The 13,711-nt window shown below is 31.2% G+C and overlaps 2 protein-coding genes across 2 annotated transcripts in view; one reads left to right on the forward strand and one right to left on the reverse strand.

Moving 5' to 3' along the window:
- Positions 1 to 959: 959 nt before the first annotated feature.
- Positions 960 to 6,886, forward strand: LOC122851993 (N-lysine methyltransferase KMT5A). Its single transcript, XM_044151538.1, has 6 exons — positions 960 to 1,142; positions 1,397 to 1,611; positions 1,692 to 1,839; positions 1,915 to 2,273; positions 2,351 to 2,541; positions 2,617 to 6,886. The coding sequence occupies exons 1-6, from the start codon at positions 1,133 to 1,135 to the stop codon at positions 2,825 to 2,827; spliced, it is 1,134 nt and encodes a 377-aa protein (XP_044007473.1). The 5' UTR covers positions 960 to 1,132; the 3' UTR covers positions 2,828 to 6,886.
- Positions 6,887 to 7,705: 819 nt separating this feature from the next.
- LOC122851995 (unconventional myosin-XVIIIa) overlaps positions 7,706 to 13,711 on the reverse strand; it is a 144,966-nt gene continuing 138,960 nt past the window's right edge. The window contains 4 exon segments of the mRNA XM_044151540.1: positions 7,706 to 8,133; positions 8,212 to 9,705; positions 9,869 to 10,023; positions 11,310 to 11,669. Of these exon segments, the coding sequence (XP_044007475.1) occupies positions 8,127 to 8,133; positions 8,212 to 9,705; positions 9,869 to 10,023; positions 11,310 to 11,669 (2,016 nt within the window). The 3' untranslated portion in view covers positions 7,706 to 8,126.

The following is a 13,711-nucleotide window of genomic DNA, read 5'->3' on the forward strand; positions in this document are numbered from 1 at the left end:
AGCCATGTTTTAAGTCTTATTTTTGAAAAATTATTTGTTCGACGCCACTGTTCTCTCAACAAGTTTGCATAACAGGCGCATGTGCATGATCATGCGCATGAAAGTGAAAAAAAATAAATACAGGGGACGTTCCAAAAATCACTCGGAAACCCGGACCGGCGCAGTAGATGAAAAAATATAGTGATAAAATAAACTTAAAAGTAACTAGAGGTTACTGTAGATATTGTAAGCAACAAAAACAGCCATATTGCATATGCCATTTACTTTTGTTACTTATTACAGTTGTGAAAAGTATTTTTATAATTATTATTAATAATTAAACAATAATAATTTATTGTTTTGTGCCTATAAAAATACATGAACAAAAAATCATGTCTACCACAACAAAATATCAAAAATTTTCTATGATCACAATCTTGACCTTCCGGGTTTCCGAATGATTTTTGGAACGTCCCCCTACAAAAGAAAGCACCTATGTGTGCGTTACTCACACACTGAAATATAATAAAACTGGAAGGTGAACTCCTATGCTTAGCCAATGCACGGAGTGTCGCCAGAGATAGCAATATATTGGTTGGCTTTCCCTCTCACTCACGCATGCGCACATTAAATCTTGTACAGTCAACGTCAAGACAAACAAGTACTACACGGTATAAAAGTTACATTATATTTCAGTAGTCTCAACCAATTATAGTTGACGTGACTGTACCGACAAGGACAACAGGCCAACCATTGAGTTTCTCTCTCGGCGACACAAAGTTCGGCTTCCAGTTTTATTATATTTCAGTGTACTCACACTTGAAAACAATTAAAAACATACGTGCTTTTTCAGCTTTTGCGCAAATGCGCGGTCATGATGCGCCAACAAAAAATTGACGAAAGAACGCACCTAGTGGCCACAAGCCTTTAAATGCGTTTGTAAATTTTAGTTACTAAAGTTTCTTCCAATGACCGCACGACTCCAGCGCTTCCTTGCATACGCTCGGTGTGAAAAGCGAAAGAACCGAAAGAACACCCTCTTATAGGTGCATTAAATACATGACTGTCAACGCTTTGTAAATCATAACAATAAATAAAATTTTTGTTTTTTGTTTTCCGAAATTTATAATCTTGTAAAATTTGCCTGAACACCATGGTAAAAGGTAAATATATTTTCAAAGAATTATTTTTGTGATTGTTCATTTATTACTGGATGGAAATTTTTTTTTATGGTACTATGATTAACGGTGTGAGTGTTATTTACTGGAGTGAATTGATAACGTGATGTTTGATAATTCCTAACGCACGATTATTGTGATAATTAGAAAGATATAATGATCACGTTTTGATTGTTTTGTACGGATGTCTGTCATATTTGAAATGCTAAGGCAAAAATTTGATTATTGTTTCCTTACAGGTCGACAAACACGTACACCAGCACAAAGCTTGGTACACACAAGATCGAATGCGATCGGTCATAATAATAACTTGTTTTCCTCACCATTGAAGAAAAAAAGAAAATTAGAAAATGAAAATACTATTGACAAAGTTAGAGGAATCGGTCCTGTGACAAAAGCAGGACATACTATCAAATCACCAGTTTGTATAACGTCATACTTTAGTTCGTCGAAGGTAAATTATCAACTGTAATGCTCGAAATTAGTGGTTTTTATCCAGTCTTTTGACTCATTGCACAATTTCTGTTGTTGTAGATAAATGGTTTCTCAGAGAATGTCATTAAAAAAACAGATCCCATAAAATCCTGTATAACTTCCAATGAAAAATTATTGGACATTGGAAAGAATATTGTAAATAATTACAATGATGGATCACCGATCAGAGATCGATTTGAAACAGATGGTTTGTTAATAATCTTTATATTAAAGTTCTTTTTTAGGCTGAAAATAAAATTTTAATGGTATTTTTATTTAACAGAAACTCCAGTTGCTGTACTATGTCGCGATCCGCCAACACCTCATCGTATCAACATGCCCGATAGTCAGTTCATTCCAAGAAATTCAGCCGAAAAAACTGAAAAAAAGACTTTGGAAGTAACACAGTTTACTGGGCAGCCACTGGCTGGTAAAACTAGACGTGGTCGACCAAAGTTAAAATTTCCTACTTTACCAAATCAACCAACAAATGAAAAAGCAAATAGTAATGCTTGTAATCATAAACTAACAGAATATTTTCCAGTTAGACGAAGTGAACGAAAGTGTAAAAAAACTGTTCTCGAGGAAAAACAAAGAGAAATTGAAAATAAAGTTTTGTGTCAAGCCGAGGACGGTCTAGAGGTAAGAACTAAAAACTTATAATAATTGAATAGAATTTTACTGTCTTTACTTGAATATTTCAATTTTTTTGTGATCAGATAAAAAAATTTGTTGAAAAAGGCCGGGGAATAGTGACAACTCGTAAATTTCCCAAAGGTGAATACGTTGTAGAATACATCGGAGAACTTATCGAACAAGTTACTGCAAAAAAAAGAGAAATCGAGTACGCTAAAGATCAAAACGCTGGTTGTTACATGTACTATTTTCAACATCGTAACCAACAGTATTGGTAATTATCAGCTTTTTAGTTCTTTTAACCTAGTAACATGTTTCAATCTTTTTCTATTCAACTTTTTTTTGTTAGTGTGGATGCAACAGCAGAGTCTGATAAACTTGGTAGACTCGTCAATCATTCACGTAATGGGAATTTATTAGCACGCGTTATAGACATTGGGTCAACGCCACATCTTGTGCTCACCGCTAAAGAAGACATACCAGTTGGAGTCGAAATTACATATGACTATGGTGATCGTAGCCGCGAATCAATCAGAAATCATCCTTGGCTTGCATTATAACCTTTGATTGTTTTGCATAGATTAATTTTTTATAATATGAAATTTACTTATTAATTTCTTCGTTGCGACTGCATAATTTTTCATTTCATCCTTTATCTGGTGGTATCAATTTCAATGTTGACTCTGAAAATTTAAATATATTTTTTAACACGCGTAAAAACTAACTATGGAGTTGTAAATCATATTGTTTTTTTTACGCGTATTCGTTTTAAAAATATCTATAAAAAAAATAATAAAATTCGTACTTTTAAATCTCCGAGCTAAACATGAGTCTGTCAGTTTATGTACACTTCCAAGTATTTTGAGCAGTATTTTTTTATAACAAAAAATAAGACTATGTTTTGTTTAAGTAAAAAACTTGAAACTTAAAAAATATTTGATTCAACAATCATATTTTTTAATCACACGAATGAACTTTAGATCCTGAATGAATAGTTATTAATTTGAATAGCCTAATAGCTACGACAATGTATTTATTGTCTCAAATAGAAACTTTTTATTGAGCTATGATCGTTATCCATATATTATGTTGAGCATTCTGTCACTTATTCATCTACAAAAAGCTTTAATTCAATTATTATCGAGATATTATTAATAGTTGCATATCATAATTATTTATTTAGAGCGTCCTATATTTTAAAAAAAAAAAAAAAACATTGCAAGCGCATTTTATATTATTCAAACTTTTCGGATATATTTTTGCACTGTTGATGAAATCCATGAAAAATTTTTTTCGTTTTTTGAAATTAAATTGATACTACCACTAGTGGGCATATATATTTAGAAAGATTGATGAATTATTATATTTTTACTAATCACTGCCAAGGAATGAATTTGGAAAAGTTTTATTTACTTATACAAATCAAATTATAATTGATGAAAATATTTCTTATCTAAATTTTTTAATTGAAAGTTTCATTTCTTTAAAGGTTAATTATAATGTACATGATGAATGGTTGTCTAAATATATTCAAACTTTTAGAATATGAAAAATTTGACGTAGCACGCAAGACTTAAATAATATGGAAACGAAAACATTTTAAAAAATTGCTGAAATTAATCAGAATCTCGTGCTATACATACACAATTTACAACGAATACTTTTAGTACACAATTTTCTGCTCTAAACTTCGAGAAAAAAATATGCTTTACAAGACTTTTTCTTGTGTACAAATTGTATTTCATGCGTTTAGTTCTATATATTCAACAAAATAAATTATTATAAAATCTCCGATTCTTGTATTATTTATCAAAATATTTATTATTATTATTATTATTTTTCAATTATTAATATCTATCTATTTGTGTTTAGCTTAGAAATAAAATATAAATAAATATAGATAATTGAATAAAATTTGCATTTTACAAAGCAAATAAGTTACCAAGACTTTAGATACATATATAAAGTATCGAACAATTTATCTTAATTGAATATAATACAAACAAATACTATCGTGACTTCAATGATTTTTTTTGAAGCGTAACAATGAATCGAGTTGACTTTTCATATTTCAAAAACATTTTTATCATCAGTTTTACTCTTTTATATCGGAATTTTCTGAGATTAATAAATTATTTTTGAAATTAATACAATTATTACAACAGTTATGATTTCTTAAACAAAAGAAGTGAAATAAAAAACAAAATTTTTCAGCTTTTGTACCCAAAAACGTTATTTTTTTCTTATAATATATATATATATATATATATACACATTAATATATATATATATATACATTACTTCATTAGTGTAAGATAGATAATAGAATTACTTTATTTGCTGGCTACTGAAAAAAACAAATCGAGGCGTTTTTTAATAAAAGGATATAAGGTATACTAGAAACACCTCAATTATATTTCACGTTTTTTTTTTAACTAAAGTTTCTTAAACATACATATCTTAATTATACTGATATTGAAAGAAATAATATTAGGTATTTTGGTACAAAAATTAAAAAATGTTTTTTATCGTGACTACTGTTTTTTCTTTCAAACGTATAAACGTGAAAACCCACATATATGTTTTTTCTATAGAAACTACGAAAAAGGTTGAGATAAACATAAAATACTCGTAGATATTATTATTTTATAACAATGAATTCGAGTTATTTTGTTTTTAAAGAATGAACTACACAGTAAAAAAAAAAATTCTATTTTTGATAACAAAACTTGAAAATAGAATTTTCGTTCTAGAAAATTTTTAGTTTCAAAAGAAAAAAAAAAGTTCTTGTTATGAATGGAAAACTTTTTGTTAAAAGACAAAAAAATTCTTGAAACATGACAGATTTAGATTTGAAATAAAACTAAATTAGTTTTGAAAAAAGATAGTCAAGTTCCCCAAGGTGCACTCTAAGTGTTCCGTAGGATTTTTTATTTTTTTTCTTGCTGTTTACAAAAATATTGTAAAAAAACAGTTTGTGACACTACATATCGTTGAATAAAAAAAAAAAAATAAACGACCGAAAAATTTGAAAAAAATATCGTAGAGTCTACAGATGAAGCGTCGTCGATTAAAACATTGCCGGAATTGATCGGTCAATATTTGGAATTGGGCCATGTCCAAAAATGGGCATATTAAATCTAATACGGCCCCAAAATTGAAAATAAATATGACGATTGCTTTCGGCCAGAAAAAATAAAGAAAATGAGCATCTCACAAGCCAATTCGATTCGAGACTCCACGTTTTATCTCGAAATAACAAAAAGTCACAGAAAAGCGAAAACATAAGTGTCCTACGGAACACTAAAAAAGAAAAATTATTCTTGCAATGATAATAAAACTTCTTGAAATAAATGCTAAAAAGGTCTTGAATTTAGACGCATACTTCTTAAAAAAAATCTCACTTCTAGAACAACAGTTCTAAATTTTAGAGCAAGAGTTCTCGGAAATAATCAAGTTGTGTCTTGAATTGAGAACAAAACGATTTCTTTCAAGTCAAAATTAGATTTAATTCAAGAAGTAAATTACTACTGATTTAAATAAAAAAAAAATTATTTGTTTACCATAACTTATGTTAATTAATGTTTTTTTCTCCTAAACTAATAACCTATGAGGGGATTCGAACCCTCGACCGACGCATACCACGACATCTTAAACCTAACGACTTTTCCACCGAGCCACGAGCGCATGTACGTGACGGGACGAAAATTTCTGTTTTCATAAAGCATGACATTTGAGAAAAAAGATTAAGTCATATTCGAATTGAAAAATTAACGTTCAATAATAAATACTTACGAAAAAATAGAAAAAAAAATTTAATAGAATACTAATCATACTCGGTATTTATTTTTTATATTATTATCATATTAATATTAAAGTAATACAAACATAGAAAAAAGAATATTTTATTATGTCTTATAAGTTGTCTTATGATATACTTATGTAAAAAAAATAATAAGCAAAACACGAGGGGGAAGTCACTTGTGTAATCTGGTGTACATCGAGAGAAGAATCTTCAATAATCTCTTGTAATCTTACAGAAATGATTACGAAAAAATCGTGTCATCGATGTAATCTAAGGTACTCTTGTAATCTTTTATAATCATCAATAATCTTCAAAAATTTTATGTAATCACCAGTAATCTTACGTCGTATATCTGTAATCTGCGAAAATTTCTTGTAATCTTGACATGATTACAGAAATTCTCCGTAATCTTCCCTCCTCGTCTTCAAATCGCGCATGCGCGTGCATACATGCACACGTATAGTATGCTAATTTTTTTTTTTTATTAGTTTTTCATTATTTTTTTGTTTCTTCTTTGAATTTTAAGTGTAATCATAAAAAATTACAGGGAATCTTTGTGATTACCAAAAAAAAAAAAGTAATCTTGTGTAATCATTAGAAATATTGCATGATTACAGGTAATCTGTAAACTGGTGTAAATCTTCAATAATCTCGTGTAATCTTTTTGAAATCTTTGAATTTTAAGCGTAATCATAAAAAATTACTGGGATTCTTCGTGATTACAAAAAAAGTAATCTTGTGTAATCATTGGAAAGATTACATGATTACTGGTAATCTGTAATCTGGTGTACACTAAATTTTGGAGTGACTTCCCCCTCGGCAAAACATTTTTCTTTTGACTTGTTCACAAAATTAACCTTAATTTGAATATGACTTTTTTTTTTTTTTTTCAAATGTCATGCTTTATGAGAACAGAAATTTTCGTCCCGTCACGTACATGCGCTCGTGGCTCGGTGGGAAAGTCGTTAGGTTTAGTATATCGTGGTTTGCGTCGGTTGAGAGTTCGAATCCCATCATAGGTTATTAGTTTAGGAAAAAAAACATTGTTCACAATGTACAGTTGCACTGTACTTCTGTTAATTAACAAAAGTAATGTTAAATAAATAATTTCTTTCTTTTATTTAAATCAGTAGTAATTTACTTTTTGAATTAAATCTAATTTTGACTTGATAGAAATCTTTTTGTTCTCAATTCAAGACACAACTTGATTATTTCCAAGAACTCTTGTTCTAAAATTTAGAACTGTTGTTCTTGAAGTAAGAACAAAAAGATTTTTTTTAAGAAGTATGCGTCTCAATTCAAGACCTTTTTGAGCATTTATTCCAAGAAGTTTTTTTGTCATTACAAGAATAATTTGTCTTTTTTTAAAACTAATTTAGTTTCATTTCAAATCTAAGTCTATCATGTTTCAAGAATTTTTTTGTCTTTATGAACAAGAAGTTTACCATTCATAACAAGAACTTTTTTTCTTCTTTCAAAACTAAAAATTTCCTAGAACAAAAGTTCTATCTGGTAGAACTTTTTTTTCAGTTTATAAACGTTTCGAAAATGATAAATAAATTAATTGAATGAAAGATAATAATAATTATTATTATAACAATAGCCTGTGACATCGATGATTCGTCTGATTGTGACTGAGCACTCAAAAAAAAAAAAACTAGATTTATCGTTTATAAACTATTCTATTAAATATTAACAAGAAAAAATAATAACGAAAACTAATAACCTACATCATACATTTTCTTTTATTTATCGCCGTTCGAGCGTTCACAACTTACCTCAATGAATTTCGGTTTAAATATTATTATCGAATATCATTTTTGTATTTTATTATTTATTAATTTATGTTTTTTAATTAATTATTTTGCTTTTTTAATCTCTGAAAATTAAAACTGACGAATAAATTTTTTCTAAAAAAAAGAAACGAAAAACTCGTATCACTGGTTTATAAGGTTTGATGAGTAAACAGAATTCTTAGTTCTGTTCGAGTTGAGGCAACCAGCCTGTAGTTCATATTTGTATGGAGTCGAAACTCAATGCATAGGAGTTTTCGATCAATCACTGTATAGATAGAAAGCACAATAGAATTAATAAAAGAAAAAAGTTAAATGACGTTACAATTTGATACGTTAATTTTACCTGTCACTACTTTCACTTGTACCCTCTTCACTGCAGTCAAAATCCAATTCTCCTTGAATTGCACTCTGAAGATCATCAATTCTCTGCAAAGCGAGTCTTAGGTCGTCCCGGGCAATTTTTTCTGCAGTTTCAGAAGCGTCAAGTGACTTTTCAAGGTCTCGACGGATTCTCGTCACTTCTTGTTCTTTAGCACTTAATGCACTGACTTCATCTTTAGCCTCTCTCAATGAACGTTGTAGTCGTTTTAGTGCATCCTGAGCTGTCTGCTCCTTGGTTTTTAGAACAGCCGTTTCGGTCTGTAGTTTGTCAATGGTTTCCTTCAATCTTTGAATTTGTATTTGCTGTCGGTCTCTGGTTGTCATTTCAAGATCTAACTTACTCTCAAGCTCTTTAACACGGAATTCGAGCCGACGAGTTGCCAAGCTGTTTGCGGTTGGATCACCTAGCTGCTCAACAGATTCGAGTCTCTGACTTAGCTCTGACAGTTGTTCCTTCAGTGATGCTTTTTCAGTTTCAAGTGTTGCAATTTGTACCTGCGCTTCTTGAAGCTGTGCTTGTTCACCCGAAACTTGTTGAACAACTGATCTATATTTTTTTAAAACTTCAGCGAGTTCTTCTTCATTCTCTTCAAGCTGCGATATTACTTCTGTCCTTTCGCGATTGGCTATGTTGGCGCGTTCTTCAGCATCAGATCGCGATCTTGTTGACTCTTCAAGAGTTGCCTGCGTTTCACTAAGTTCCTGTTCAAGAGCCTGTTTGGCTTTAATAGCAACAGCACGGGCACACTCAGAATCCTCAAGTTGATTTTTCAATTGTCTTAATACCGCTCTTCCGGACGAATCGCCTTTAGTACGTTCAAGCATTGTTTGCGCATCCCGCAAGAGTGCTCGAGTACGTTTAAGGTCTCTTTTTAATCGTTGGGTAGTCTCAGCTTCAGTAGCCCGATCTGTTCTATTTTGTTCTTCAAACGCAGCCATTCTGCGCTCATGTTCGTGCTTATCACGCAATAATATTGTTCTTTCTTCGTGCTCATTTTCAAGTTGTGATTCCAGTGCTTTTACTTTTTTGTGTGCATTGCCACGAACATCTTCGAGTTCCTCGTCACGCTGCTGCATTTCTTTACGTATTTCTTTACGCTGCTGCTCAATACTCATTTCTAAACGCAATTTAGCCTGCTCTAAAAGTTGCACTTGACCAGCTAAATCGTCTAGTTCTTCTTCTTGATCTTTGCATTTCTTTTCCAATTCATGTTTTGCTTTTTTTAATTGTGCAACTTCTTCTTCAGTCTTTCCACCAAATGTAAGCTCTTCTAATTCGTGACTGAGTGTATTTAAACGTTCTTGTTGTAATTCAATTTCCAGTTTTGCATCACTCAAGTTTTGTTCAATCGTAAATTTCTCAGCAGTTACAATATCTTTCTCACGGGTAAGTCGTTCTCTCTGAGTCTTCTCTTGTCTCAGGTCATCTAGAAGATTCTGAGTTTCTGAATCAAACCTAAAATTAATTGACGTAATAAGCGAGATTTTAAAATGCGCATAAGACAAATTATGGAAAATCTCAATTTAAGGTCAGTGAGAACTGGTATTTATAGTCTATATATGGATGTGGCTATTGTTAGAATTGAGATTAAGATTAAGAATCAGTAGAAGGAACTTACTTTCGTTGTTTTTTTTCCAGTAGATTATTTCTCGCTGTTTGTTCCTCAAGTAATAGCCGTAAATCGTGCATCTCACCGTTGAGTTTTTGAACACGGCGTTTCCACTGATCATTAACTTGTCTTTGTTCTTCAACTTCTTCATAGGCATCAGCCAACTGAAAAAAAAATTGAAAAAAAAATAGAATTAGAAAATAATGTCACGTTTTTTTAAAAAATCGTACGCTTTTTCAAGATTGTTTATTATCGACGCTGGATCTAGCAAAATTAAAATAGAAGAATTATACAAATTTAATTTTCATAAAAATTATTATTAGTTAAACAAAATGACTGGGGTGCGTGAACCTGGCGTGCATAAGTCCTCGAAAAATTATCTAGGATACTCATTAGAAGCGTCTTGATTTGTACTAATTTGTACCACCATTGATTTAATTTGTACCTCAAAATTAAAGGGTCCAGAAAGGGTTAAATATCGACTTTTTTTCTAGATGACTTAGAGGGGTAAAAAAAATTGCTACAGACGCTAGTAACTTGTTTTTTTATTATTATTTTTGAGGTACAAATTCTAGTTTTATCGGTAAAAATTAGCCTTTGTTCTGCTCTTTAAAATAAAAAAAAAATTATTGAAAAATATTGATTTTTAAAGGCGCTATGCAATTATTAGTTAAATACGAGGGGGAAGTCACTCCAAAATTTAGTGTACACCAGATTACATATTACCGGTAATCATGTAATCTTTCCAATGATTACACAAGATTACTTTTTTTGTAATCACAAAGAATCCCAGTAATTTTTTATGATTACACTTAAAATTCAAAGATTTCAAAAAGATTACACGAGATTATTGAAGATTATTGAAGATTACACCAGATTACAGATTACCTGTAATCATGCATACGAGGGGGAAGTCACTCCAAAATTTAGTGTACACCAGATTACAGATTACCGGTAATCATGTAATCTTTCCAATGATTAAACAAGATTACTTTTTTTTTGGTAATCACAAAGATTCCCTGTAATCTTTTATGATTACACTTAAAATTTAAAGAAAAAAAAGAAAAAATAATGAATAACGAATAAAGAAAAAAAAATTAGTATACTATACATGTGCATGTATACACACGCATGTGCGATCTGAAAACAGAGAAGAGAAGATTGCAAGAAATTTTCGCAGAATACAGATATACGACGTAAGATTACTGGCGATTACATAAAATTTTCAAAGATTATCGATGATTATAATAGATTACAAGAGTACTTGAGATTACAATGATTACACAATTTTTCTGTAATCATTTCTGTAAGATTACAAGAGATTATTGAAAATTCTTCTCTCGATGTACACCAGATTACACAAGTGACTTCCCCCTCGGGCATAAGAATACATTGTAAATCATATCTACCGAGTCTCTTGATATGATTGAGTAATATCTAAAATTTTTACCTTTTTTTCTAATTGTTTCTTCAGTCCAACCAGTTGCTCCAGGTCATCTTCATGCTGTTGAACTAATTTTCTTTTAGTAAATTCAAGTTCACGTATAGCATGTCCATATCTTTGTTCATAAACACCAGCACCTTCACCATCCTCACCATCTGATGCAATACTGTTCAAATTTGCAGCTCTTGCATATAAAACTTCCATTTCAAGTCTTTCGGTGTTTTGCTGAAGATTTTTATTAGCTTCAGTCACATCCTGGAGTTCACGTTCAAGTCGAATACGTTCAGAAGTCTCAGCATCGATTCTTTCAGTTGCCAGGGTTGAGGTCGAATGTTCATCTGCATAGTCTGCACACATAACGCTCAACTAGAATTAATAAAAGTAAAGAAAACATAAAAATAAACTAATAATGATAGTAGAGCCTTTTTAGTTCTTAAATTTACTTCTACCTCATTATCTTTAAACTTTAATAACATTTTATCTTCTGACAAAATAGATAATTTTTGATCTGGTATATTTTTAGTGACACTACTTGCTCGACTAAAATACTGGTATCCTTTGATCATGATATTTGTCGCACTTTTGCTTTTACGAAGCGAACGATATTTGCCATAGGGTATTGTCATATTATCGATATTAATGCCATCATCTTTATGACCGAGTCTTTTCCATTCTTCAATAACGTGATCAGTACGTTGAAGAAATTTTGAAATTTTTGATGTTAATAAAGATGATTCTGTCTCGGAATCAAGATGCGATAGAGTCGGTGTAAATGATTGTCGAATTTGTTGCTCAGGGTGCGTTAAAAAAAAATTCCGAGTTCTATCGAAGACAACTGAGGTCTGTTTATTGAATGATAGTTCTTCTTCAAGGTCAATTACTTTTGGCTGGGTTTCTTGAGGGTAGATTATACGTGATATTGGCAAATTACCTAGAAAATTTAATGAGCCAGAAGTTGAATATCTCACAACACTTTTTGGTCGTGCTTGGCTGGAATCAGGGCGTCTCAAGTTTGATGATAAACTAGGAGATGGGCTTCTGCTGAATATTCTTATTGTGTTATGTGGTCGAATACCGCCGTCTCTACCGCGGAAATCCTCGGATCGAAAATGACTTGGTGGCAGTGATAGTCTTCTCGAGTCTACAGTAAGTAGCTTAGAACCTTTTGAATCGGTTGATGAGCACGCCATATCATTTTCATATTTGTTACCATCATTAATACGCAATTTCCTATCGGAAAAAATCGGGGATGAATTAGAAGTCGAAAAATTTGTGGGCATGTTCCTCACGAGATTCGCTGGATGAAGAGGCATTTCACAACTCTTCGAAAAACTTGAACCCCGTTACTCAACACTATTGATTGGTTTTTTTTTCAATTTTTCGTTTGATTTTTTTTTAGGATTTTCTCATTTTGATTCTACGTAAAATATTGCATAATGTAAGAGGAACGAGCGATCCAAGAGTAACGAGGCAACTAGTCCACTTGATGAGATGTAATGTTCAAGTTGCGAAGGTGATCACCTCCGGTTTATTCTAAGCAGGAAACTTGTTCAGTTTATTGGCAACTCGCCAAATTCAAGAAACGGTTCAGTAATATTTAGTAGTTCCGTGATCAGTCGAAAGTAAGTATTGAGTACTACAGTAAAAAATAATATTGATTATTTCTGCCTTCTTTCTGTTATTAATTAAAGAAGTGTGGGATTCAATGTCATGTGCACGCATGAAAATGCCCTGTTATCAAGAGACTCGGTAGAGTCTCGCCTCAATTTTTAATAAAGCGAGACTCTTTATTCATATAATAATTTACATTCAATCACAAAAACTTTAGATCTTCAAATAAAAAATAAACTTCATACGAAAAAAAAATTGATTACTCGGAGACTTACATTTTAACATTAAGATTGAATGTCAAAATCTCTGGAACTAATTCCCTCCCACCGATTTTTCTCAAATAAGGGTCAATGTCTAACTAAAATGAAAATCTATTAATCTATTTTTTTTTCATAATTTTCGTGTATCCCATATTCGAGATAATTACTGTCAACACCATCAACATACAAGCATACAAAGGTATACCACGTTTACACTCATATCTTTTGAATTCTCACTTCCCGGGAAAAAATGAAACATCTTCATTTAATATAAGAATTAATATATCTTTAGATATAATTATGTATCGTTTTATATTTATAGATCTCATTTTAAGGTTGTTTTTAAATCGCATGACCGGGCGACGTTTTGGGTTCACAAGGGTGCTTATAAGCGTATGTTAAATAAAAAAATTATAGCGCCCCCTCATGCCTAAAATCTTTTCACTTTACTGATGCGTCATAAGTAGTGTGAGTGTTGCCGGCTTATATTTACAGACACTAATACTACTCTATGCTAGCAATAAACATTCAGGGGGA

Source organism: Aphidius gifuensis, linkage group LG3, assembly GCF_014905175.1.
Source record: "Aphidius gifuensis isolate YNYX2018 linkage group LG3, ASM1490517v1, whole genome shotgun sequence".
In the NCBI taxonomy this organism is placed as follows: domain Eukaryota; kingdom Metazoa; phylum Arthropoda; class Insecta; order Hymenoptera; family Braconidae; genus Aphidius; species Aphidius gifuensis.

What these genes read in the sequence shown, in the direction of transcription:
- LOC122851993 (XM_044151538.1), top strand. An exon ending in CATACTTTAGTTCGTCGAAG is followed by an intron (nt 1,612 to 1,691) that starts GTAAATTATCAA and finishes CTGTTGTTGTAG; the next exon opens with ATAAATGGTTTCTCAGAGAA. An exon ending in AAGCCGAGGACGGTCTAGAG is followed by an intron (nt 2,274 to 2,350) that starts GTAAGAACTAAA and finishes TTTTGTGATCAG; the next exon opens with ATAAAAAAATTTGTTGAAAA.